Source organism: Salvia miltiorrhiza, chromosome 6 (genome assembly GCF_028751815.1).
Source record: "Salvia miltiorrhiza cultivar Shanhuang (shh) chromosome 6, IMPLAD_Smil_shh, whole genome shotgun sequence".
NCBI classification, from domain to species: Eukaryota; Viridiplantae; Streptophyta; class Magnoliopsida; order Lamiales; family Lamiaceae; genus Salvia; species Salvia miltiorrhiza.
This window is the reverse complement of record NC_080392.1, coordinates 43,577,648-43,603,487: the sequence shown is the minus strand read 5'-3', so window position 1 is coordinate 43,603,487 and position 25,840 is coordinate 43,577,648. Positions and strand designations below refer to the sequence as shown.

General features: G+C 38.7%; 3 protein-coding genes across 6 annotated transcripts in view; 2 read left to right on the top strand and 1 right to left on the bottom strand.

The window, feature by feature from the left end:
* The first annotated feature begins 1,232 nt into the window (after positions 1-1,232).
* LOC130989799 (pentatricopeptide repeat-containing protein At5g38730) lies at positions 1,233-4,828 on the top strand. Of its 4 annotated transcripts, none has more exons than XR_009090756.1 (4): positions 1,233-1,372; positions 1,549-3,654; positions 4,058-4,113; positions 4,476-4,828. XR_009090756.1 is itself a non-coding variant. In XM_057913895.1 (2 exons), exon 2 carries the CDS (start codon positions 1,776-1,778, stop codon positions 3,540-3,542), a length of 1,767 nt encoding a protein of 588 aa, XP_057769878.1. In that variant the 5' UTR covers positions 1,233-1,372; positions 1,549-1,775; the 3' UTR covers positions 3,543-4,828. The 4 variants fall into 4 exon arrangements, 1 of the variants encoding a protein (XP_057769878.1); XR_009090755.1 differs by having other exon boundaries at positions 4,472-4,828; XR_009090757.1 differs by having other exon boundaries at positions 1,347-3,654.
* A 1,309-nt stretch (positions 4,829-6,137) lies between these two features.
* Positions 6,138-7,016, top strand: LOC130989797 (stress-induced protein KIN2-like). Its single transcript, XM_057913894.1, has 3 exons — positions 6,138-6,290; positions 6,587-6,655; positions 6,768-7,016. The coding sequence occupies exons 1-3, from the start codon at positions 6,234-6,236 to the stop codon at positions 6,840-6,842; spliced, it is 201 nt and encodes a 66-aa protein (XP_057769877.1). The 5' UTR covers positions 6,138-6,233; the 3' UTR covers positions 6,843-7,016.
* Positions 7,017-24,731: 17,715 nt separating this feature from the next.
* LOC130989795 (uncharacterized) overlaps positions 24,732-25,840 on the bottom strand; it is a 1,357-nt gene continuing 248 nt past the window's right edge. Inside the window, exons 1-2 of the mRNA XM_057913893.1 lie at positions 25,155-25,840; positions 24,732-25,085 (exon numbers count right to left, since the gene is read on the bottom strand). The exon at positions 25,155-25,840 is cut by the window's right edge and continues 248 nt beyond it. Of these exons, the coding sequence (XP_057769876.1) occupies positions 24,807-25,085; positions 25,155-25,340 (465 nt within the window). The 5' untranslated portion in view covers positions 25,341-25,840 and the 3' untranslated portion in view covers positions 24,732-24,806. The remainder of the gene's footprint in view (positions 25,086-25,154) is intronic.

Below are 25,840 nucleotides of genomic sequence, written 5' to 3'. Positions count from 1 at the left end.
AGTCCATGGAGAGAGATGCTCATCAACGAGTACGTGTCACCAGGAGATTATCCTCTTGATAATGCATCAAGAAGGATGTCATATGTCCACAGGAAGCTGTCCGAATGGTGTCAGAAGGCAGCAGACCAGAGAAATCTCAAGAAATTGAGAAGACTCAATAAAAGATCTCCATTGATGTGCGACAATATTGATCTTCCAATAGAGATTGGAGCTGAGTTGCTGTATCAACTGAGGAGCAGAAAGAAACATAGGTACCAACCCTATGATAAAAGATCAAAGAGGAGTTCTTGGAAGCCAAGAACTATGTGGACCAGACAGAAGGCACGCTCCTACAAATCTGGCCAACGGAGCGGACCATCAAGGAGCCGGCTTTCATCTCAAAAGCGAATCCCGGCAAGGAAAACTTTCAGGCGTACCCAAGCCAAAACAAATGAAAGTTTCAAAGATTGTAACTGCTGGACATGCGGTGCAAAAGGGCATATCTCTACCAATTGCCCAGACAACGAGAAAAGAGGGATAAGGAAATTCGAATCCACACCGGATATCGAAGACGCTCTCTACCATCAGGAATTGATACCTGTGTATCAGTTCGAAGATATATCCTCTGACGAGAGTATATACGAGCAGGAAGAAGTCTTTAGCTCTGAGGATTTGGAATTGACCAATGGATCAACCGGAGACGAGTCAGACTAAAGAAGTTGAAGAAGAACTACCTCGAATTGCGGGAAGGGATTTCTCCAAAAAGATTTTGCTCATATCCAAGAGAGTAAAGCAGACAGAAATATTAATCGGCGGAGCAGGTCAAACACCTTGGTACAAGGTCAAGACACCACCGATATATTTCCATGATACCGGCGCATATATATTATTCGGGAATAATTTTCTGCAAAACTTCAAACTTCGGGAATAATTTTCTACAAAATCACTAAGTTTAGAATACTCTGATGGATCATTTTGCCTAAAGAAAAGTCATGTTGGGGATATTTGTGATTTTGAATGATTGTTGGGCCAGGTTTGGAATTATTGAGAATTTGTATGTTAAATTTGGAAGGACTTTGAAAGTTCATGTATTTTGGCAAACAAATTGAAAGTTTGTGTTTAAATTCAAAACTGAATAAAAGATGGTGTATTTTAACAATATTAACCCAATTAAATAATTGATAGTGCGAAAATAGTTTAGGATTTAAAGTGATATTTATCCTTAAATTAATGAGGTTTTAAAATAAAAAAATGATTACATAGTCAGAAATGTTAAATCTAAACTCCGCTCGTTATTATTCTTGGCGGCTATTTTCTTCTTCGCTATTTCTGCCCTGCCGCTGCTAGACCTTCATCTTCTTCACTCAACCAGAAGCTGGCTTCTTCTTCAACAGTAAGGATTTGGGCTTAAATGTAATATTTCAAAAGATTGGAAAGGTGTTTGTGTTTTGAACAGTGAGAAACGCAAATATGCCTTTTTACTGTTCAAAACCTGATATAAAATGCAAAATGCGTTTGGTTTTGCAGTATTGTTGGAGCAAATTGCTTACTTCATTTTGAATTTTACAGTATGGTTGGAGCCGTGAGACTGAGGAAAGAAGCCAGTCGAATTCCTCACACTATACTCTCACAGTAATTTTATCAAACACATTGAAGACGTTCAGGCGAAACGTTTTGTGTTCTTGCCCCACAGCAAATTACATAGCTGGTAAGTTTTTGTACCAGTAATTTCGCGAATTTTGTGAAGTATGACTACAGAAAAGTTCAATCAGCTGCCCAGAAAATCTTGATTCGTGATGGAATGCTTAAATTTTGCAAGGAGTGAACGCCTACTAGTTAAAATCGTGTGTGGAATTGTAGTCAAGGGCTATTGGGATAAACTCTTGAAACCAAAGATTGGTTCAAGCGTGACATCATCTGTTATAAACCAAGTATTATCTGAATTTTCTGCAAACGGGTTCTTAATTTCATGGTCATTCTTCAAATGGGTCGAAACAATCCCACACTACAAGCATTCGTTGCAATCTTATTGGACTATGATTTGTACTCTCACGAAACAGAAACATTTTAGGGCTGCTCAAGATTTAGTCGAAAAGATTGCAAGAAGAGATTTTTTGTCGTCTCCAACTGTTTTGAATGCCCTTATGAATAGTTACTGTGATCCCGATGTAAATACTCATGTTTTGAGCTGGTTGGTGATATTTTATGCTAATTCAAAGATGATTCCAGAGGCAGTTCAAGTTTTTGAGCATATGAGGGTATCAGGATATAAGCCGAATCAGCACGCTTGTACCGTGATTCTGAATTCATTGGTGAAAGAGGGGCTCACTAATTTGGTATGGAAAGTGCATAAGAAGATGGTTAAAGTTGGGGTTTTTCCGAGTTTACATGTTTATAATGTGTTGATCCATGCTTGTTGTAAGTCGAGGGATGCAGAAAAGGCGGAGGAGTTATTGAGTGAAATGGAGGCGAACAACATATCACCTGATATTTTCACATATAATACGTTGATTGCATTGTACTGCAAAAAGGGTATGCATTACGAGGCGTTGTCTGTTCAAGATAGGATGGAAAGAGGAGGCGTGTGTCCGGATATTGTTACTTACAATTCACTTATTTATAGTTATTGCAGAGAAGGCCGAATGAGGGAGGCTTTGAGGCTGTTTAAGGATATTAAAGGTGCTGCGCCTAACCATGTCACATATACTACCTTGATTGATGGTTATTGCAGAGTTGGCGATATTGGCGAAGCCTTGCACTTGCGTGGTGAAATGGAGGCCAACGGGCTGTATCCTGGCGTAGTTACCTATAATGCACTCCTGCGGAAATTATGTGAAGAAGGCCGGATGGGGGATGCAAATAAAATATTGAATGAGATGGGTGATAGAAAAATCGAAGCTGATGTTGTGACTTGTAATACATTGATTAATGCTTATTGCAAGATAGGTGATATGAGATCTGCTTTGAAATTTAGAAATAGGATGTTGGAGTCGGGGCTGAGGCCTGATCAGTTTACTTACAAGGCATTGATTCATGGATACTGCAAATCGAAGGAGATAAACAGCGCTAAAGAGATGTTATTTGATATGATTAGGGCTGGGTTATCTCCGAGTTATTGCACATATACATGGCTTGTGGATTTCTACTGCAACAGAAATGATGATGAGGCTATTTTGGCATTGCTTGATGAATTAGTGCAGGGGGGTATCTGTGTTGACATCACCGTGTATCGAGCAATGATACGAAGATTGTGTAAGAAAGAAAGAATTGGTTGTGCAGAAAGAGTATTCGGAGCTATGCAGACGAGGGGGATATCAGGAGATACTGTGATCTACTCCAGTCTGGCTTATGCACACTTCAGAGGTGGAGATGCCGGTTCTGCTTCTGCATTGCTAGATGAAATGTATAAGAGGAGATTGATGGTGACGCTCAAAATATTCAGAAGTATAAGTGCTTCGTATGCACAAGATGGGACCAACTTAGATGTGTTTTGGAGTACTCTTACTGAGAGAGGTTTGATTTCGAAGTCCATATACCAAAAGTTCCAGCAAGCCAAGTTATAATTTGGATGAAATGTCGGTTTATATCAACAAGTAGTCTCAAGCGCCTCACATTTCTCAACGTTGATGACATTTTTCTAGCACCCTGGTTACGCCATTGGTCCTATCCCATCAGGTATGCTCAAACGACAGTTTTAGCAGATTGAGTCACTCCCTTTATCACTACAAAATATTTCTTGAAAAAATTGCTTGGACATGTTCAGATATCTATCATACAAATGTTTGGTATGTTACTTGACTTGAATATATGACAAGTCTGTGAGAACTATTTTCTTCCCTCTATACGTTGTTTATTCTGAATTTCGTCAAGGACAAGTATGATATTAGTTTGAGTCATGAACACAATCTTTTTGGTTGTAAATGCATCTTTCTTCATAGTTGTTTTACAAGTTTTATTTTAAGCAAATTGATAGTGATCTAAACTCTTTGAAGTATCATAATGTTGCTGCTGCTGCTCAACTCTCCATAATATCGTAGGTCTAGCAAGTTGCTCTGACAAGAAATTCCTGGTTTTGCAGAAATGCGTGGTTCTGCTTTTCCAGAGAGATCGACAATGCTACCCTGCTGTATAAAGGTTAAATGCTCTCCGGTCTAGGTTTTATGCATTCTAGCAGGCTCCTCATTTTCTTTGTTTGTTTGATGCTCGAGTTTAGGGAAGGCCGTATATTTCTGCTCATTAGTTGCACTAACTGTTTGGTTTGTTTCTCACAAATTTTGTTCAGCATAAATGTGTTTTATATATATATATATATATATATATATGTGTGTATAAAATCAATTATCCAAGAAGATTTCAAATTTGGCTGAAATTAAAGAAGAAACGATATCCAGATGTTGAAAGTATCTTGCTTTACCTGATATGAGGCAAGCTTATATGTTACTCCAAACGATGTCTATTTTACCTTGGAAATAATGCAAGTTTCTCTGGGCAGGTAGTGAAGATAACAGGCATTTACTCTCCTTCAGTGGCATAAGAGGGCACTGGCCCATCGGGAGCCGACCTTTTCACTTTGTAAGTCTCTATGCAGCTTGTCCTCAAAAGTTTGTTGCGAAATATTTGTAGAGCATCAACTATTTTAGTAGAGTCGTTGCTCGAGCATGAAATGAGCTTGATGAAGAAGACGAACGTGGTCCTGGAGTTTGATATCGCATATTTGTGTGGTTGGTAATGTAGTACTAGTTGCTGGCCTGTGGCCCTTAGGTTGTGAATTTAGTGATGAAGATTGTTGGAACAAATTCAGAATTTTCTAAACCAAGTTATATGAAATGGACTTGTGCCTGCCTGATAATATATGATATATATATGGTAGAATGCAATAAAATAGAGCAAAGAAACAAAAGATCATTGTTACGTGCTTGATTAAGGGCGTTCACTGTGGCAAAAAATAAAATAAAATAAATGGGGTAGTTGCTGACATGGAAGGGGTAATTATAGTGTGTTAAGTGAGGTAGCGAATTAAAATGAAGTTTTGCTACCTCGGTAGCAACCAGTCTCGGTGGGTCCCACCCGCTACAAAAGCTAGGCGCGCGTGCACTCTTTTTTTGCTTGGAGTATTCGATACGGTCTCTTAAGTGTCAATTAAGAGATCGAGTCTCACTGCTCCTCTTTATGATACTTTGCCAACGAAGTACACTTGACTCGATTAGCAACGAGTCATAGTTGTAGGGTCGAACATAAGGGTGAGCAAATTCGAATCGGAACCGTCAAATCGAACCGAAAAATGGTGGTTTGGTTCAATTTTTATAAGTATAACGATGCAGTTCGGTTTGAAAAATAAGAAATCGTAATTTTTGGGTTCGGGTTCAAAAAAATGGCTCAATTTTGAACCTGAACCTGCTCGAATAAATATTGTTAATAAATATATATATTTTAAAATATTTAATTATTAAACATTAGGGTTTAGAAGATTTTTTAACCACATTACAATCAGTCACCTACGTACCCCTACCATCCCTACCCGCCGCGCGCCCCATCCACTCCGCCCATCGCGTGCCGGCCGCCACCTACCAGAGCCCCTCCAATCTAATATGGCAGGTCGACCAACCCCAATATAGTCATCTTTATTATTTATTTCCCTCATCCCTCAAACATCTTAATCTCTTTTTATTTTAGTCCATCCTCAAAACATCTTCCTAACCTATTTTTGAAAATAATTTCATTAATTATTACTTTTACGATTTCACTTTTTATGAGACTCATTCTCCACTATCACTAACTATTACCATTACAATTTCACTTTTTTGTGAGATCAATTCTCCACTTATTAAATACACAACTAACTTTTATTAAAACTCGTGCCATCTTCCTACATCTTCCCTTAGGAAGATGTTCGGGGGAGAGAGGAAGCATAATCTAGTGTTTACGTGCATGCTTCAAGATATATCCATTGAGCAATGTGAACGTGTGTGAAGCGATCTCATCCCAAAAAAAAAAAATACAAAAGTGAGACATTGGAAAATAGAGGATGTGTGGCCAACAATAATATTAGGACAGCATATTTAATTAGAAGCAAGCAAACATTGGAAGTTAGAAACTCTTCCTATCTTTGTGGATCAACAACACACAATTCCCCTCCCCTTTCAATAGCTGACACTATAAATTGGCAATGCTAACATGCATGTCTCCCATTACAATACAACACTCAGTTTTCACACACATCACACACACTCACTCTCTTTGTATAATCAATCAGAATGAATAACTCCAACAGCGCAAGCTACAATGCTGGACAGGCCAAGGGCCAAGCTCAGGTACACATACACATGTTAATTCGTGACATCGAACATGTCAGTAATTTTTTATGAACATACCCTCAATTTTATTGAACGTTCGGGGTTCGAATCTTGAATATGTTCATCACAATTACTTAAACGTTCATCAAAATCTGGATGCAAAATTTAATCTTAATTATTGACCGTTCGATGGATCATAATCAATGGATGAGATTGTTTCTCCTTTCTTTGCAAACATTTATTTTCCTATTGAACTTCCTCGTGTATATATATATATATATATATATAAATGAATAATTGATGTGGAAATGCAGGAAAAGGGTAGCCAGCTGATGGACCAGGCTAGCAATGCTGCACAATCTGCAAAGGAATCAATTCAAGATGTAAGCAACATATATATATATATATATATACTACAAAATAATCACACATTCATCTCTAACTTTATTGATTAATGAAAGTTGATATATCATCTTTTGTTTTTCCATGATATAGGCTGGACAGCAGATGCAGGCTAAGGCACAAGGTGCTGTTGATGCTGTTAAGGATGCTGTCAATTCAAACAAATGAGACCCTAACCTTCCATCTTTTCCTTTTTCTTTTTATTTTATTTTTGAGTTTTCGTTTGAAGTTGGGGTTCATGAACGACTTCATTTTTTGGTACATTTCTGTGTATGTTTCCCCTTCCTGTTTAGGGAGGCATGACTCTTTTTGATCTAATAAAATATTAGCCTCATCACAATATCTCTTTAATGTGTATGCTACAATACAGTTTTTACACTTTAGCAAAATGATAAAAACAAGGAAGATCATATCCTAGAGATTGTTTACACCGTTAGATCTATCATTTTTTATATCCATTATACATATATGGTTGAATTCAATGAGAATTGTGATGAGCAGAAATACAAGTGTCTCTCATATAGGCCCTTCATCTGAGATTATCTAGCCGGGTATATTTTATGATTACAATTAATTAGTTATGAATTTTTTTTTTTTTTTTTTTTTTTTTTTTTTTTTTTTTTTGCAATTGTGGATATATATCTTGATATTATAACAAAGGTTGGACTTGAAATGAAAGCTAAGAAGAATTAGTCTTATCTTCTCTCTCTGATACTATCTTTCTTCTCTCTCAAACAAAATCTCTTTCTCAAGTATGCAATTGTAGAGTAATGATCAAGATGAAATACTTTTTCTACCCGTAGAGCTTATAAGTTCTAAAAATAAGCTCTAAGAGCTTATAAGCTCTCCAAAAAATAAGTTCCTCTACCCCAACTTATTTTCTCATCACCTAATAAGCAACTATCATTTTACAAAAAATAATTTAACTATAATTATTTATTTTCATCATATATCACTTCAATTTCATTTTTCTTCAATTTTATCTCACTGACAAAAAATTCTCTCTTTAGCTTATAAACTCAACTAGTACGTGCCCACTCGTGCGATGCACGACCATCATCGAAATCGATTTAATTGATAATGTGTATAAATATATAAATTATGAAATATGAAAAGCAAGTATAGATGGTAATTATAATTATTATGGATTATATAATATTCTAAGATGGACAAAACTATTTATTTACATATAATAATATAACTATAGTTTAATATAGTTTTCGAATACATATATTTAAATCATATTTATGAGGTCATTTTGTTTAAATACAATTTTTAAAATAAAGTTCCTATCAACGTATCCAATTTTTTTTTATCAATTGGAAAGTGGAAAAATAAAGGGTTTAACATGAGATATGTATCGTTCATTTTCAAAAATAAAATGTATACAATTTCAGTAAATTTAAATAAACGTGCTACTACAAAATTAAACTCTTCAATTTACTTTTATTTTTAAAGAAAATCGATAATGGTTCTCCAATTAATTAATGATTTTTCAATGAGTCATTTTGAAGCTTAAAAATTCGATTTTTAAGATATATAAATATATATAATTAGTTATTTATCTATAAAATATTTATATTAATATAAATTTAACCTTTACAAATATATTTTTAAGCTAAAGAATTCTGAATTGAACAAATATAAGTTTCATCATTGTAATTGCATTAAACTGATATAATAGAAATATAAATAGTAAATATAAAAATACCAATATATAATAAACATAAAAAAAATATGGAAAAATTAATGAAAGAGAAAAAACAACAGTGACAATTTGAAAAATGAGAAGGAGAGAGAATATGTAGGGAGAAGAGAGAGGAGAGAGGGAAAAAGAAAAATAATTTTGTAACTTTGAACTATAATAATTTATTTATTTTTAATTTATTTTTTATAATTTTTACATCAAATTAAAGATATTTTCATTATCTTTAATTTGACATCCATATCGAATATTTTTTTATAAAGTAAAGTTGAAGATTTTAAAAGAAAATCAAAACTACAAAAAGAAAAATAAAGAGAGATAAAATTTGGTGGGAAAAAGTTTACGTAAGACTCCTCTTTTATATTAGGGATGTTAGCCCCAAAATATATGAACTTTGCTCCAATTCTTGTTTTGCCTCCTAGCTTTCCATAGTTGCGAAAAAATATACCAACTTTGAGATTTGTCTCAAATTGCACTTTTCCATGTCTTGAATATTCAAGATTAACCCCTTTTGAATGATTTTTGTAAGATTTACCCCATAAACTTTTGATTTTGGACCAAAAGACAATTTATACCTAAAACATGTTTAAGATTGGGCTTGAATGGTATATCGGCTGGAAACTTTCCTCGTGCCCGATAGATTACCTGGTAATCTGGGTCTGGACTGTGAGACAATGCCACGTACTTTCGAGCAAAAAACAGTTTAAAAGATCCTTGTTTAAAATGGTATCAGAGCGGGTTTTTATAGAGGAGTTATATGATTTTTAATTTATTTTATTATTAACCCATGTGGGAGGAGACTCCATTTAAAGTTTATGGATCCGGACGAGTGTCCGAGATGTGTACACTACAGGAACTCTCTCCAAAATCTGGAGATAGAAACCAGTCGCCTATTAGGCGATCTCAGGTGGAACAATCGAGTCCTCGTTACCAACCTACGACGAGGAGGAGATATCGAGCTTATTCGCGAGATTATCGCGAGTATCCAATTCTATCATGAGAATCTCATGAGAATGGCCGCAGCCAGAACGGCCATTGAACAAAGGAGAGACGAGGCCCATTGGTCGCATGATTGATGGAACCAAAAAACAAGGCGGGAGTAGCTTATCCAAGCTACCACAAGATCGAGCCAGATTCTTCCGAAAATGTCAACCTACGGGAGATTCAAAAGACGGTGGAGTATTACGGCAACAAGCTGTACGAGCTACCGATGGAGATGAGCAAAATATCACTCAAACAAGAGGAAATACTAACCCTCTTGAGTGATATCCAGAAAAGATTGGAGGAGATCGAAAGGCGAAAACCATGTTCCGGGAAAATTCGGAACCAATGGTCTAAAGACCCGACGAATCCATCCATATTTGATGCAACACCCAAAGAGTTGCAGCCGAAGGACATAATCCGAATCATGAAAGGCAAATATCATGAATAGCCTTGACAGAATCGGATTAGAAGATCTACAGGAGTTAGCAGAATCTTTTGCTAACCTCAATATGGTTGATCTAAAGATGAACCAAGGAGATGAGGTTCCCAAAACCGAGCCTCACGAAGGAGAATCGTCAAAGAAGGGGTCAGCCCAAGACGATGCAAGCCAGTTCCAAAGAACCAGGCGACGGAGGCCTCAGATACAGGATACTCCTGTAGGAAAGGTCACACTAGAACCAATCCATCCATACGGATTGATTCTCAACCTTGACGAAGCCAGTTTCAAAGAATGGGAAGGACTCATTGATGAATGGGCTTCATCATTAAAAGTCGTGGTCGCCACAATTGACTACGACAAAAAGGAATTTGCCAGAGTCTTCGAAGCAAGCTTAGCCGGCATGGCAAAACAATACTGGGAAAAACTTGAAGTTATGACCAGGGAGGAGTTGTTTAGTGGCACATCCTTATATGACATCATTAAGGAAACTACTAAACAGATTAAAATCCATTTCTTGGGAATGGGTTTTTTCGAAGGATCCGCAGAGGAGAAGCGCAAGAAATATCAACAGGCACTTTACAATCTAAGGTTGATGGTGCTAGAGCCAAAAGCTCTCGATGAATTTCTGCGTCTGTACACCCTATATGTCCATATGGGGGAAGTGGAAGATCAGAAGGCCATGGACCTCTTCTTTCCAAAGTTTCCAAGTCCATGGAGGGAAATGCTCATCAATGAGTATGTTTCACCAGGAGGATATCCACTTGACAGTGCTTCAAGGAGGATGTCTTATGTTCACAAGAAGCTGTCCGAATGGTGCCAGAAGGCAGCGGACCAGAGGAATCTCAAGAGATTGAGGAGACTCAACAAGAAATCCCCATTGATGTGCGACAACATTGATCTTCCAACAGAGATTGGTGCTGAGTTGCTGTATCAAAGGAGGAGCCGAAAGAAACATAGGTACCAACCCTATGAAAGAAAGTCCAGAAGGAGTTCTTGGAAGCCAAGAACTATGTGGACCAGACAGAAGGCACGCTCCTACAAATCAGGCCAACGGAGCGGACCATCAAGGAACCGTTTCTCTTCTCAAAAGAGAACCCCGGCGAGGAAAACTTTCAGGCGTACTCAAGCCAAAACAAATGAAAGTTTTAAAGATTGCAACTGCTGGACATGCGGTGCAAAAGGGCATATATCTACCAATTGCCCAGACAACGAGAAAAAGATGATAAGAAGATTCGAATCCACACCGGATATCGAAGATGCCATCTATCATCAGGAATTGATACCCGTATATCAGTTCGAAGATATATCCTCTGATGAGAGTATATATGAGCAGGAAGAAGTCTTTAGTTCTGAAGATTCGGAAATGACTGATGGATCAACCGGAGACAAGTCAGACTAAAGAAGAGCACGAGGTTCACCACACCCAGAAAGAGGATCAGAAGGGATTCACTAGCCATTTTCTGATTCCACAGGAAGAAGTGGTGGAGAAGCTCGTGAAAAAACTCAAGAAGGAAACCGAAGAGGTACAAACATACCAAGGGTTTTCTAATGGGAGACTGAATCGAGTTTTTCATAGCTTGATTCCAACCAAAATGAAGCATCATGTCTATTTTGGCGTCACAAGCCAAGAAATGGCGCTTCCCATTGAGATCACAAGCAATCAGGTGGAAATCCAGTTGGTTCCAGCTGAAGATATTAAGCAGGATCTCAAGAAAATGAAGCCAGAAGTCGCAAGTACGATGAAATGGATTCATATTGGAGCAATTCAGTTGGTAATCAAATCCTCCCTTTTCCCGGGGACAAACCAACCGATTGATGTTGCACTTTGCGACAAAAGAGTCAGAGATGCCAGAAATTCAATTCTTGGAGCTTTTTCAGGCAATCTCTATGCCAAGAAGATTATAACCGAGTTCTATCCACAGATCGCTTATAATCTGCAAGATTCATCCTTCAGCCGAGCCCTGACTCTTTATCAGGACTACAAAAAGAAGGAGTATATGACGAATGGAAATAGGCCATACTCATTGACTTATCAAGTCTCGTATGCCTTATCAAATTCTCATCACACGGAATTATTTCTGGGAAAAGAATATATTGAAATTCCAGAAATATTCAAGGCGGTTGCCAAGGCAGTCAGTCAAGACCGAGTGGAGATTCCTCAGATTGGAGAAATCGACATCGACATTGGAGACAAGCCGGTGCTTAGCCATACTCAGAGTCTCAGACTAGGAGCACCAAGGCTATCATTCCAAGGAAATAGGCTAACTTCAGGGCCTATAACAAGGAGTTTTTCTCAATCATTTGAGAGAAAGACGACCCAGGAAACACCAGCTCAGGACATGAGAATCAAGCTCAAATGTCCCGAAGGATGGAGACAAGTTTCCACAAGATTTGATACAACAAGCAGGGAAAACCAGTTTCCTTGTAGTTCGTTGTATTATTTGGCAAATCCAGGAGACAACCGATATATCGGAACTCTGGAGGTTGGAGGTTTTGAAATTCAGACCGAAGGCCAAGCCGGATAAGAAGCGGATGTCCTGATCTTAGGATGATATTTCCTTGACAAATATAAACCATGGTCATGGAAAGGAGGAAGAATGGAGATCACAATTGGACGCCAAAGAGTGATGATCCAATGACAAGTCCATTCTCAATATACATCTCTGTAGGGATGTTATACGAAAAATACAAAGCAGAATATTTTGCTGCTTATGTGGATTCAGGAGCAGGAATCTGTACAGCAAAACGAGGAGTCTTTCCAGCAGAAGTTGAAGAAGAACTACCTCGAATTGCAGGAAGGGATTTCTCCAAAAAGATTTTACTTCTATCAAAAGGAGTAAAGCAAACGGAAATATTGATCGGCGGAGCAGGACAGACACCTTGGTACAAGGTCAAAACTCCACCAATTTATTTCCATGATACCGGAGCAGATATATTATTCGGAAATAATTTTCTGCAAAGCTTCAAGCGATACATACAAGACAATGAAGCCAGGAGGCTAGTGTTCACAACCAATTGTGATCACAAAATCATTGTGCAAAGGCTCAATGGAGCCTTTCATCGATCGATGCCAATCAACTTCCGCAGCAAGCGTGGTGATGATGGCAGACTCCGGAGACCTCAAATGAAGGATCAAAGGAGATTCGGAGAAGTTTTGCTCAAATGCAGAACTGAGGGATTCCCAAATCTCTCTGAGGAAGAAATTCAAATCCTCAAAGTCTCCCTGATATCTCACAAAGATATCAAGGAAGAAGAACAGGTGTCCATTGCCGACGTCAAAAGGAGAATCCAGAAGTGTTACCACGAGGATCCTTTGGCATGGTGGGACAAGAACCAGCTCAGAGCAACCTTGAAAGTTAAAACTGGAAAGGAGCATGAGTTCGTAAGGTTCAGACCTATCCTGATGAACCCGCGAGATCAACAGGATATGATGAGTATAATCAAGGAACACCTTGATTTAAAGCTGATCGAAGAAGGAAGATCACCCTACAGTAGTCCGGGATTTCTGGTGAGAAATCATGGGGAGATCAAGCGAGGAAAACCAAGACTGGTCATTAATTACAAAGGAATTAATGATATTCTTGAGTTTGACGGATATTTCATCCCAAGCAGAGAACACCTTATCAACTGCATCAGAAGTGCAAGGGTATTCTCAAAGTTCGATGGCAAATCAGGTTTCTACCAGATTCGCATGGAGGAAGGAAGTAAGAAGTTCACAGCCTTCTCAACTCCTCAAGGACATTATGTTTGGAATGTTATGCCAATGGGGCTAGCCAACGCGCCTCAGATATTCCAAAGGAAGATGGATAATCTCTTCAAAGATTATTCTTCGTTTATGTTTGTTTATATTGATGACATTCTCATTGCATCAAAAAACATTCATGAACATGTCAGACATCTGGAGATCTTTGCGGATGTTTGTCAACAAGAAGGACTTGTGCTGTCTGAAAAGAAGGCAGTCATAGCCACCCAGAAGATGGAGTTTCTAGGGATTGAGATCGATGAATCTGGAATCATTCTACAAGATCATATTGTGGAGAAGGTCCAGAATTTTCCGGAGGATCTCAAGGAGAAGAAGCAGCTCCAAAGTTTTCTCGGAGTTGTTAATTTTGCAGGGATGTTCATCAAAAACCTTGCAGAACACAGAAAGGTCTTCAGTCCACTACTGAAGAAAGATGTTCCATTTATATGGAAGGAGGAACATCGAGAGGGTATGAAGAAGTTGAAAGAGATTTGCAAAAATCTCCCGAAACTTTCGATACCACAAGACGAGGATGACTTGGTCCTCTACACCGACGCGAGTGATTCATGGTGGGCAGCAGTGCTCACAAAGATCACCCTTTTTGGAGAAGAACCTTGCAGATATTGTAGCGGTCTTTTCTCCAACGACGAGGCTGTGCGATGGCACATAAACGAGAAAGAATTTTTTGCAGTCAGGAAGGCGTTCAAAAAATGGCCGCTATTCTTACTTGCTAAAAAATTTGTTTTGAAAGTAGATAACACCAACGTTAAAGCTTTCTTAACTAAAAAGATTGAATCTAAACCTCAAAAGGCTAGATTGATTAGATGGCAAGCAGAATGCCAATATTATGATTATGATATTGTCGTTTTGAAATCTGATCAGAATGTTCTTGCAGATTTCCTTACAAGGGATGGAGCTCCCTGAAGTGGAGGCCATCGAGGCAATACAAGGGCAGCTCTTTGAAAGTCTAGAGCTGCTACAACAAGAGTGGCACAAGTGTGTGCTACATACCAAACAAGCAGGGAAGATACAAGCGGCTGATGAAGCTCAAGTATCTAACCAAATCGATGTATGTTTCATGAAGATGTTCAATCTTCAGGAAGCAACCAACAAGCCGCTCTTGCGCGCTGTCCGTGAAAATCGGACTAAAGCAATGCTTTCCGTACAGGGCGGATTACCTGTAGCAGGGGATTCAAGTACCCCTAGCACAAGTCCTGAGACAATGGTTTCACAACCAGACTCTCGAGGAAAAGATGTTGTTAAGGGGTCACACCCTGAATCAACATGTCAACCCTCCACCTCTGGGGTAAAAGAGGGAGAGATCAATCTTAGGCCCATGACAGGCCAAGTTAAGGTTGATACTGACTTTTTTGAAATTTCTCCTTCTTGGCAGATGTACCAGGACAGGTGGGAGAAACTTCTCACAAGGAAGGGTATTAATACGGGAAATTGCCGGGTTGATGTTGCCGGAAAATATCCAAGGGTTTGGACGACTCCAGGAGCCAATCCAAACAATGTCAAGGAATGGTATGAGTTTGGGGCTTTGGCCTCAGTTTATACCACCGCCCCAGCCTTCACCGAAATCAAGGGTCTACCAAAATGGATCCAGAAAACGGTGTTTGACACATGGGAGAACAACGAGTCCCTCAAAAGGGGAGATGTTCTGGAATTGTACTGTTTCAGTGCAGCGCCAGAGCCAATCGGAAAAGGAATCCGTGAAGCTTTCCACTTCATTAAGCTTCGGAGACCTTATACGGGAGCCCTTAACAGGATCAAAGTTCCCGACTTCCAGGCCGCAATCGTCTCAACATTCACGGAGGATCAAATCTCCACTAGACGAGCATGGGGTCTATGGGTCTGTCTTACAGAGATGGACAAAATGAAGTCCAGATTCAAGTTCTATCAAATCTCGGATCTGGGAACGTTCCTAGTTAATACAATGACAGGAACAACAACTCCTTTTGCCGAAGAATCCTTCGAGAAGAAACGGCAAATGATTTGGAAGAACAGGATTGCGGGGAGCCAGGAGACTCGTCGCAAGTTTTGCAATATGGCTCATCTAGGCCATTGGATCGAGAAAGTCTGCGATCAATGCTCATCGCAGAAGGAGCCAGAATTCGGCAAAGGATTCTTTCCAAAGCCGGATAAAAGGAGGTTCCGGTCTGATGAACATGATAAGCATCAGACTCCAAAGGGAAGGACACCTCGGGCACCAAAAAAGGAAGGTGGCCGACAAAGCTAAGTGGATCATGTGATTCACAGTCAGGATCGCACCCACAAAAGAAACGACAAAAGTGGGTGGAAGAACAGGAGGACCACTCACCAAACGCCCTAGGACAAAAGTGAGTGGAAGAAAAAGCAGCCGGCCCCTACCAGCATTATCACAAGAAGATAAAGCAAGGGTCCAGCACCATGTGATGCCATCAACAAGTGTCGGCAATAATGGCCGACAAAAGAAGGTGGCTATCACCATCCAAGCAAGCTGGCCACGAGGAAGGAATCCAAGGCCAACTACCGAGCAATAATAGAGGGGTCCAAACCTCTATATAAACACAAGTGCTGGAGAGAAGAAGGCATCGAAAATTCAGAACACATTTTCACACACCACTTCCTCTCTCTAGAATTTTATCTTTGTAATTTTTAATTTTGTTTTCAAAGTTTTTCATTTTAGTTTTAGTTCCTTTTTTTAATTTTATGTACACAAGTATTAGCTACTATGTGTAGCTAAACAAGTTAGTCTCCTCCCTTGGGGAGTATTTTATGAAATAAATTAATTATTATATAATTCCTCTATAAACGCTTAGTTTTTGTCCAACTATTCCGGTTGAGTAAAAATATTTTCTTTATTTTTCCAACAAAGTATTGAGTCGACACTTAGTGAAGGAGAAGGGTTGCAACCATCTCTTGCGAGTGTGTGGTTGGTGCGTGCCAGGTGGGCAGACGAGCCGTAAAACGCAACAAGACCGACTCCTGAAGAAGACCAGTCGACAAAGGTATAATGTTGGTTTAATTTAAGATTTATTTCGAAGTGTTACGGAAGCATGTTGGGCCTGATTAATTATTAAACTGTTTTAGAAATCATAATGAGGGTATTTTGTCTTGATTTTGAAATATGTTGGGGTGATTCTGCAAATTTTATTCTTGAGGGGTCGATTTATAATTATTTGAAAATGGGAATTTCAAGATTTGCTACAATTTGAAAGGTGATATATTCCTTGGCAAAGATTGAAATGTTAGAGGCAAAATTAGAATTGAGTTAAAGTTGGTATATTTTGAGGCCAATTACCCTTTATATTATATATAGATATAGATGTATATGTAATTTTTGTCTGTTTTGTCATATTTGTTTAGAAAATAAAGCAACGTATCATCAGCAATTTCTTTTTCTGTAATTTTTTCTTCACAGAGTTACTTTTCATTAGTTGTTGGTTTTATCATATATAGTGACTTAGTGAGTGGGGTATAATTGTAAGATGTCGACAGTTTCGTATATAAAGCACTTAAGAGCATCCGCAATGAGGTTCCTTGATACCTTACTTGATAGTGATTGTGTTATTGAGTAGGTAGTGCTGTATTGGGGTTCCTTGATAGCCTACTTGATAACATTAGTTTTGATTTTTATGTTTTTCATTTAAATTTAATTGCTCAAATTTAAATAACATAATTTATTTCAAATTTAAATTGCATTAATTATAAAATCCTAAATATTACATAAAACTTAAATAAAATAAAAACAATTTCTAAAAATTAAACTACTCTGGCCCTAGAGGTCCGAAACGTGCCCAAAGGTGCTCCATCAAATCATATCGGAGTTGAGCATGTAGTTGTCTATCTCGGAGAAGGCTATCCCTTCGCACATATTCCTCGAAGGACACCGGTGTTTGTCCAGCACTCTCCGTCGAACCACTGTTAGACGCCCCGTCATCATCTCTCCAGTTGGCAGTCGCTTCACCTTCGTGCTCCACAATCATGTTGTGGAGAATGATGCAACACAACATGATGTCCTTCAGGTGCTCTACGTACCAATTGCGCGCCGGACTTCGAATGATTCCCCACCGAGTTTGGAGGACTCCGAAGGCGCGTTCCACATCCTTCCGTGCCGATTCTTGCATCTTCTTAAACCTTGCCTCCTTCGGATTGGTTGCCATTGATGGACTCTTCACGAAGCAACGCCTCTCCGGATTTATGCCGTCACACAAATAGTAGCCCATTCGGTATTCGCGCTGGTTGGCATGAAAGACCACCGGCGCCGCAGTTCCTCCTAACACGTCGGAGAAGAAAGGAGACTGATTCAACACATTGATGTCGTTGTTTGAACCAGCGACGCCGAAGAAGGCGTGCCAAATCCACAAATCGAAAGAGGCAACGTCCTCCAATATCAAGGTGGGCTCTCCCTGATCCCCGCGTGTGTATGCGCCGTGACACGCCTTTGGGCAGTTCTTCCATGCCCAATGCATGCAGTCTAAGCTCCCGAGCATCCCGGGAAAACCATATCTCGCCTCATGCATATGAAGTAGGCGTTGCACGTTAGTTGCCGTTGGACGGCGCAGGTAATTAATGGGCTCCAAAAGCTCGTATGACCGCCTTGCAGAACTTCTTTAGGCATACACGACCGGTTGAGTCCGCCACTTTGAGATACTCATCGAACACATCCGCACTAACCCCGGTGGCTAATTGGCGGATAGCCGACGTGCATTTCTGCAAAGGAGAAAGAGAATATCGACCGAGTGCATCAGTGCTCATATGGAAGAAAATATCTTCACCTTGAACAACCTCGACGATGCGTAAGAACAGCTCCTTCTGCATGCGAAATCGACGCCGGAAAAAGTAGGGCCGTACGTTGGATTGTCGATGAAGTAGTCTTGCATAAGACGTACATGGGCCTCTTCACGATCACGGTGGACGTATGATCGGGGACGTTTGGCACGCGCCGGCTCTGGCGCCGGTTGGGGGCAGTATGATTGAAGCAGTTGTTTCTGCAACTCAACCAACTCCATGAACTTTTCAGCGACTTCGTCGGAATCGGGCGAAGAATCATGTTCAGGTGACGACATTTTTAGAAGAATGAATATGATATTTTGCAAGAAAAATTGTAGGAGGAAGAAGGAGTGAGTTGTGATGAATGAATGAGGGAGAAATATTATTTATAGAGAGAAAAGAAGATAAAAAAAAAAGGAAAATGGGCTCAAACGGACGAAAGAGCCGTTGGGAAAAAAAATCGAAAAAAGGACAAAAAAGCCGTTGGAATATTTTTTTTTTTAAATTTCGGGCGCGTGCTCTCGAGTGCTACCCGAGAGCACTCGAGCATTCCTCGAGTCGCCTCCCCCCCCCCCCCCCCCCCCGCAACGCACCTACTCGACCGCAACGCCTTCCTCGAGTAGCCACTCGAGGAGTGCGTTGCGGGTGCTCTAATATGTCTTGGCTAACAAAATTATTTTAAAATGGCATCTTTGAAAAGAAATTTCGGAAGAATATTATTAGAAAATCGTTGCCAAATTTATTTGAAAATTATCTTAAAATGGCATCATCTTTGAAAAGAAATTTCGGAAGAGTATATATTAGAAAAATCTAAGTGAGTGTGGATGTGTATTCCCATTTTTCTTGGTCATATATGCATGCGATGCAAGTATGCAACTGTTATCGTCATCAATTTGCCACACACACAATTAGAAAAATATACTTGTAATTAAAATACATATATTTAAACGATGAAGTCCAAATTATTAGGACCATAAGGTCCATAACATTAATTACATCTATATTTACTTGTTTAGCGTAAAAACTTTTGCAATCCCATAAAAACTCGTTCAGGTTAAATAATAATAATAATAATAATAATTGGAAACTCGTTCAGGTTATTATTATTATTATTATTATTATTATTATTATTATTATTATTATTATTATAGCTTAAATTTAGCTATATGTTGTTTTCAATAGCTACTTTCCCTAGACGACAATTTTTCTAAGACCATTCCCAACGGTGACTCTCATGGAGAGTCACCCGCATACGGCAAAACGCCTAATTTATAAAACTAATTGGAAAGTCATCAAATTTGGGTGACCGGGTGTATCTGCCGCCCCGGGTCACGCCATACTCCCTCTTTTTTTAACAAGCCATGTGTCAATATTTAATTGGTAGATTAAATTTTGTTTAGATAAATTTTTATAATAACCTTTTTTTATAAAAAATATATTAAAGTTATATTAAAATTTATATTATTTTCAGCTTTATAAAAAACGTAATTTTGTATAATTTTTTGACACTGACAATTAAATATGTAATTTGCATTTTCTAGTTGTATTTTTAAGTTTCACGTATTGTACTTTGATTTACTTAATTTTAGTTATGTGTTTAATTCTTGTAATCTTTATTTGTGATTGGATTAAGTATCAATTATAATATATGACAATATTTAATTATAATATGATTACAAATTTTAAAAAAATTAAATAAGTATTTTATTTTGTCAAAAATAATGAATAAATATTTAATTTTAATTTATATTATTTTATATATTAGATAATTAAAAATAAAGTAAAAAGAAGAAATATGTAGGTTGGGTTGGTGTCACCATTGTGAGTGAAAATTATATAGGTTGTGGGTTGTGTAGGTGGATGAGAGAGAAATGAATACTCCATCCGTCCCATTAAAGTTGGCCACATTCGTTTCGGCACGGAGATTAAGAAATTGAGTGCTATATATTTTAATAGAGTGTGGCCTACAATTGTTGTGACATCCCGTCCTTTTCATATGAAATATAGAAGACCTTTAAAATTAGAATACCATTAATACACGCCCGATATTTAATAAATTATATTATTTCAAAGAGATTTTATATATTGAAGTTCATTAGTATTATTTTATTGATCAAAGGCCTCGAGCCCGTCACAAATATTTTTCCATTTTATTTAGTTATTAATCTATTTATTATTATTATTATTATTTTTATTTTTGGGGCCTCAAGCCCAATAATAATTACTTGTGAGTTAATATTGAAAATATTTTGGGCCTGCAGCCTAAAAATTTGTAAGATTATTAATAGCCCAAAATAGTGAGTGCAATAGCGAGTGTGTCTGATTGAGATAGCTGAAAAGTCCAATATTCTATATCAAACCTTCTTCTCAAGTTTCACTGTACCAGATATTTTTTCAATAGACACTTTTATATTATCTGGCATTTGGCCTACATTCAGCCACGTTTCAGCCACATTTTCCAAACTTATCTACCTATCCTATTTAAAAACTAAGACCTTCATTTTCACCTCACCAAAGTTGCGCCAATTACTGCACCAGGTGAAACATTCTTCTTTCACTTTCACCTTCATTTCTCTATAATATTTTACTTTTAGTATTCATACATCATTTACTTTATTGCTTGCAGAATCAAGGACCTTCAATAAACAAAACCAACCCAGATAAGATTCTTAATAAAATCCTTGTCCTAAACTTCTTTCACCAACCTTACTTTTATCTTTTCCACGAACACAAAACTCATAAATATTTCGCCTTCATCATATTTTTTTTTCAGATAATAAGACGCAGCAGCCAAAAACAAGAAACCAAAAGAGAAATACTGAACAAGGTTCACTCTTCTTCCAATCTTTATCTCATAACATGTATCTTCTTTATCTCTACATCCGGACAAGAATTTGACAGAAGGCAATTCTGCAAATTTTGAGACTCATTCACACAATAACATTTTCGTTTTTATTAAAGGGTTAAAGTACAAATAGGTCCCTATCATAGAGGTCCCTATCACGTTTGGCTCCCTATACTCAAAGTTGGGCCAACTAAATCCCTATAGTGCGAAAAACGGGTTCAATTGGGTCCCCAGCCCTAACGCCGTCCTAACGTCGTTCCCTTTTTTTAATTTTTTTTTAATTCGATGGTGGGCCCCGCCTTTATTTCTTGCGCGGGCTTCACAACCACCATATCATACGAATCGACGCTCCATTCTCTTCTCCCTGCAACTTCATCGGCGAACCACAGAGTGGAAGCGAAGAAGACTACCATCGACGAACCAGTGCATCCAACAATACTCGATCAAGGTAAGTTTGATGATTCATATTTTTAAAATTTTTTAGTTTTTGAGAAGTTTGTATCTACCTAGCATGTAACTTGCCTTTTTGGATTCATGATTCTGAGTTTATTGTTTTCATACATGCAAGTTGAATGTGAACTTTGTTTTTCGTGTTTTTGTGATGCAGCATGCCTCCTATAGCTTTCGTGTTTAATTATTGGGGTTTGTGGAAGAGGGATTTTGATAATGCACCACTAGTTTATGATGGATTTAATTCGATTGAAATCGAAGATGAGTATGATAAGATGAGTTATGATCGCATTGTGGCTGAATTTAGTACGTGTTACGGTAGTGAACCTAATAAGGTTTATGCTTATGATGAAGAGTATACAATTGACAAGGGTTTAGTGCTACTTAGGAATAATGAGCATGCTAAGAAAGTTTTTGATTATCTGGATTGCCTTGGGGCAAATGAAATTTCATTGTTTGCTGAACATGATAGAGATCCCATGCCCGAAGGGATTACATTACTTGCTTTGTTTGATGAGGAACATGAGGGTAATGTCTTAGAGGATATACATGATTTGACCATTGAAAAAGATAATCCAGAGATGGGGGATGGGTTAGGGAGTGATAATCCAGAGATAGGGGGAAGGGTTAGGGAGTGATAATCCAGAGATGGGGGAAAGGTTAGGGAGTGATAATCCAGAGATGGGGGAAAGGTTAGGGAGTGATAATCCAGAGATGGGGGAAGGGTTAGGGAGTGATATTGAGGGTCATGGAGTTGATGATGGTTCAGAGACAGACTCTAGTACATATAATGAGGAGCTAACAGAGAGTGATGATGAATTGGTGAATGCAACAATGATTGGAGATGGACAATAGGGAAGTGAGGGTCAGTTTGATCTTGGTATGACATTTGCAGGGCCAACAGAGGTTAGAGAGGCTCTGAATAATTATTCTGTGAACTTTGGTTACAAACTGAAGTTCTTAAAGAATGATAAGAAGAGGTTGAGGGTGATTTGTATTGGTGATAACACTTGTCCATTTCTCTTTTTTGCTTCAAAATTTGGGGATAAAGAGGGTATGATAGTGAAGACCTTGGTGGCAGAGCACACCTGTTCTAGGCAGAGAGAAGTGCCTATGGCCTCTGCATCATATCTTGCAAACTTTTTCAAAGAGACTCTCTATAGAAATCCAAGGTTCACATCGAAGGACATGCAGGGGCATGTGAAAGAACACCTCAAACTCCATGTCAAGCTTGGCAAATGCAAGAGAGCAAAAAGGAGTATTCTGACTGATTTGCAGGGAAGCTATAAACAAGAATTCATGAGTCTTGTTGGCTATATTGAGAAGGTCAAAGAGACAAATCCGGGTAGCAAAATGGAGCTCCAACTATCTAAGGATGAGTTGGCTAATGGAAGTTACCAGAGGCAGAGCATAGATGGTGTGCAAGACACATCTATGCAAATTGGAGTAAAAAGTGGAGAGGTGACGAGCTGAAAAGGAGGTTTTGGATTGCAGCTTGGTCTTCATTCGAGGAAGAGTTCAAGCTCAGTATGTCCAAGATCAGCTCAATCAACAAGCAAGCTGCTTTAGATCTCATGCACTATCCACCCCAAAACTGGAGCAGAGCCTATCAAAGTGACAGGTGCTGTACTAACATGGTGGATAATAATATTTCTGAATCATTTAACTCTAGTATTGTGGATGCTAGGCATAAACCTATAGTAAGTATGCTAGAGGATATCAGGATAATAGCAATGTCTATGATTAAGGATAGAAAGATCAGTGTTAAAGGTTGGAAATGTGAGTGGGCTCCAAATGCCATGAAGCTGTTTGAGGCAGCAAAAACTGATTCCATGACTTGCAATGTGTTGTGGAATGGTGATGATGGATATGAAATTGGTGAGTTTGATGACAAGCAAACTGTCTCTCTAGATAGAAAGAGATGCACATGTAGGAGTTGGGAACTCACAGGTGTCCCTTGTTGCCATGCACTGGCTGCATTGTATTACTCCAAACTGGATCCCCTAAGTGTAATGTCACAGTGGTACCACAAGTCTTTCTTTCTCAAATGCTATGAGCATTCAATACAACCTGTGCCAGGTAGAAAGTTATGGAAACTTAATGAATGTGATGAAGTGGAACCTCCTCCAGTGGAGAAGAAGACAGGTAGGCCCAAAAAAATGAGAGTTAGAGCACCAAATGAACCAAAAAAAGGCAGCAGTTTATCAAGAAAAGGCCAGATACAACATTGTACTATCTGCAAAAGTGAGAGTCATAAGAAACAAGCTTGTCCAAAAAGACCAACTCAGGTATTATAGCTTAAAATCTTTGAAACATTTGGTCTGACTCTATAATACTCATAACTCTCTTGACTTTGTTCATGGTTAGGTAACACAGGGGACTCAAGCTTCAACTTCTTCTGAACCCACCAAGCTGAAGACAAGGAAGGGAAAGGGATCTAAAGGAGTGGGCCTTTATATCAACCCCGAGAGTGGAAGAACTGTACTACTTGTAAGCATGCTGATTCAATATCTTTAAATCATTTGCTTGAATGTCTAAGGGAAGAACTGACAAAGCTTATATTGTTTGCAGCCTGGAATGTCTGGATCTATTGTAATAAATGAGGGCACATCCATGGACAGTGCTCCAATCACTCGATTTCCCATTCCAAATGAAATGGAGTTAAGGGCTGAGAAGAGGAAGGAAAGGGCATCCAAAGGGGAGGGAGAACCATCTAAAGCAAGGAAATTGACCTCAAAGCCGTTCAAGGCTCCTAGAGGCAGTGGAAAACAGGGTGGAGAAGAAGTTAAACTGAGGAGATCCCCTCGTGGCAAGAAAGCTGATTCCATAGTTGGTTCTACAATAAACTGAAACCTTTCTCAACAAACTTTGCTGAACTTGTTTGTGTTTGATGTTATTCTGTCAACTCATTGGTTTTTTGATGTAATATTGTTCTGGTTACATGGTGTTTGATGATATGATGCCAGTTTACAATTCATTACTTTGGCATGATGCATCAAACACAAGTTTCTTTTTTGAATGGAATGATTTGAATGACTATTCTCTTATTTGTTGTGCATGATTCATTACTCCATGCAGTGTGCATCTTTAACATGTATATAATTAGCCAAATAACCAATGCATAATCTCATCTCATTTCCAAAAAAGGGCATTAAGCCTTTCATTACAGGGGGCTCAAGAAAAGGGCAAATAACCAATACATACATGCATTATGCTATTGCATAATACGCAATCGCAACCCATGAAGCAACAAAAAGAAATGAAACTAAGCTAGTTTTCTTCATCATCTTCTTCGAATCTTCCTTCATAGTTTGCATAGCACCCCAAAGCCTTTCAATTTCAAGCTCCACATCCATGGTCTCTGTTTTGGAGCTCTCATGCTTCACCTTCATCAACTTCAAATTTTCACTCTTCAAGTCGTTGATAACCTCCTTAGCTCTTTCAGTTATGGGGGCGTCAATCCAATCAAAAAAACCGCAGTGCCTAGCCTAAAAAGAATGGAATTTTTAAGCCGACAAACTCAATAACACCGAAACAAGATTTGAATATAAACATACCTTCCAATTCCTACATCCATAGAATCTCCTACCCGGATTATCTTCCGTCCACGATGTCATAATCGAAGCCTTCAATTTTTTACCTTCAACTTCGCAAATGCAAAACACAGGATTCTCTGCACTATCACCCTGCCGGCGACCGCGCCACGAGCTCGAGCCAGAACCGAAAGCTGAATTGAAACTCATGCCTGCACTCGAGAATGGAAAACGAACGAAAACCTACGCCAATTTGCAGGAGCAACAAAGGAAACTCCCAATTTGTTACCAAAATCGCGGCTTAGGGTTCAAACCAATTCAAAAATACCCCCAAATTAAAAGAGGGGTTTTTAGTTAGTTAAGGCGGGGCCCACCATCGAATTAAAAAAAATTAAGAAAGGGAACGACGTTTGGACGGCGTTAGGGCTGGGGACCCAATTGAACCCGTTTTTCGCACTATAGGGATTTAGTTGGCCCAACTTTGAGTATAGGGAGCCAAACGTGATAGGGACCTCTATGATAGGGACCTATTTGTACTTTAACCCTTTATTAAACAAAGAAAGAGAAGAATCAATACAAAACACCAAAAAATCAAATCTTTGCATTTGAAATTCCTTTTGTTCCTCCGGTGAGTGATAGTCGAGAAATCATTGAAAGGGAGAAGGGAGGCGGCTGAGCGGGGCGGCGCGGCCGAAGGCCAAGCGCCGCTG

What these genes read in the sequence shown, in the direction of transcription:
- LOC130989797 (XM_057913894.1), top strand. Translation starts at nt 6,234, where the DNA reads ATGAATAACTCCAACAGCGCAAGCTACAATGCTGGACAGGCCAAGGGC. An exon ending in AGGCCAAGGGCCAAGCTCAG is followed by an intron (nt 6,291 to 6,586) that starts GTACACATACAC and finishes GTGGAAATGCAG; the next exon opens with GAAAAGGGTAGCCAGCTGAT. An exon ending in CAAAGGAATCAATTCAAGAT is followed by an intron (nt 6,656 to 6,767) that starts GTAAGCAACATA and finishes TCCATGATATAG; the next exon opens with GCTGGACAGCAGATGCAGGC.
- LOC130989799 (XM_057913895.1), top strand. Translation starts at nt 1,776, where the DNA reads ATGGAATGCTTAAATTTTGCAAGGAGTGAACGCCTACTAGTTAAAATC.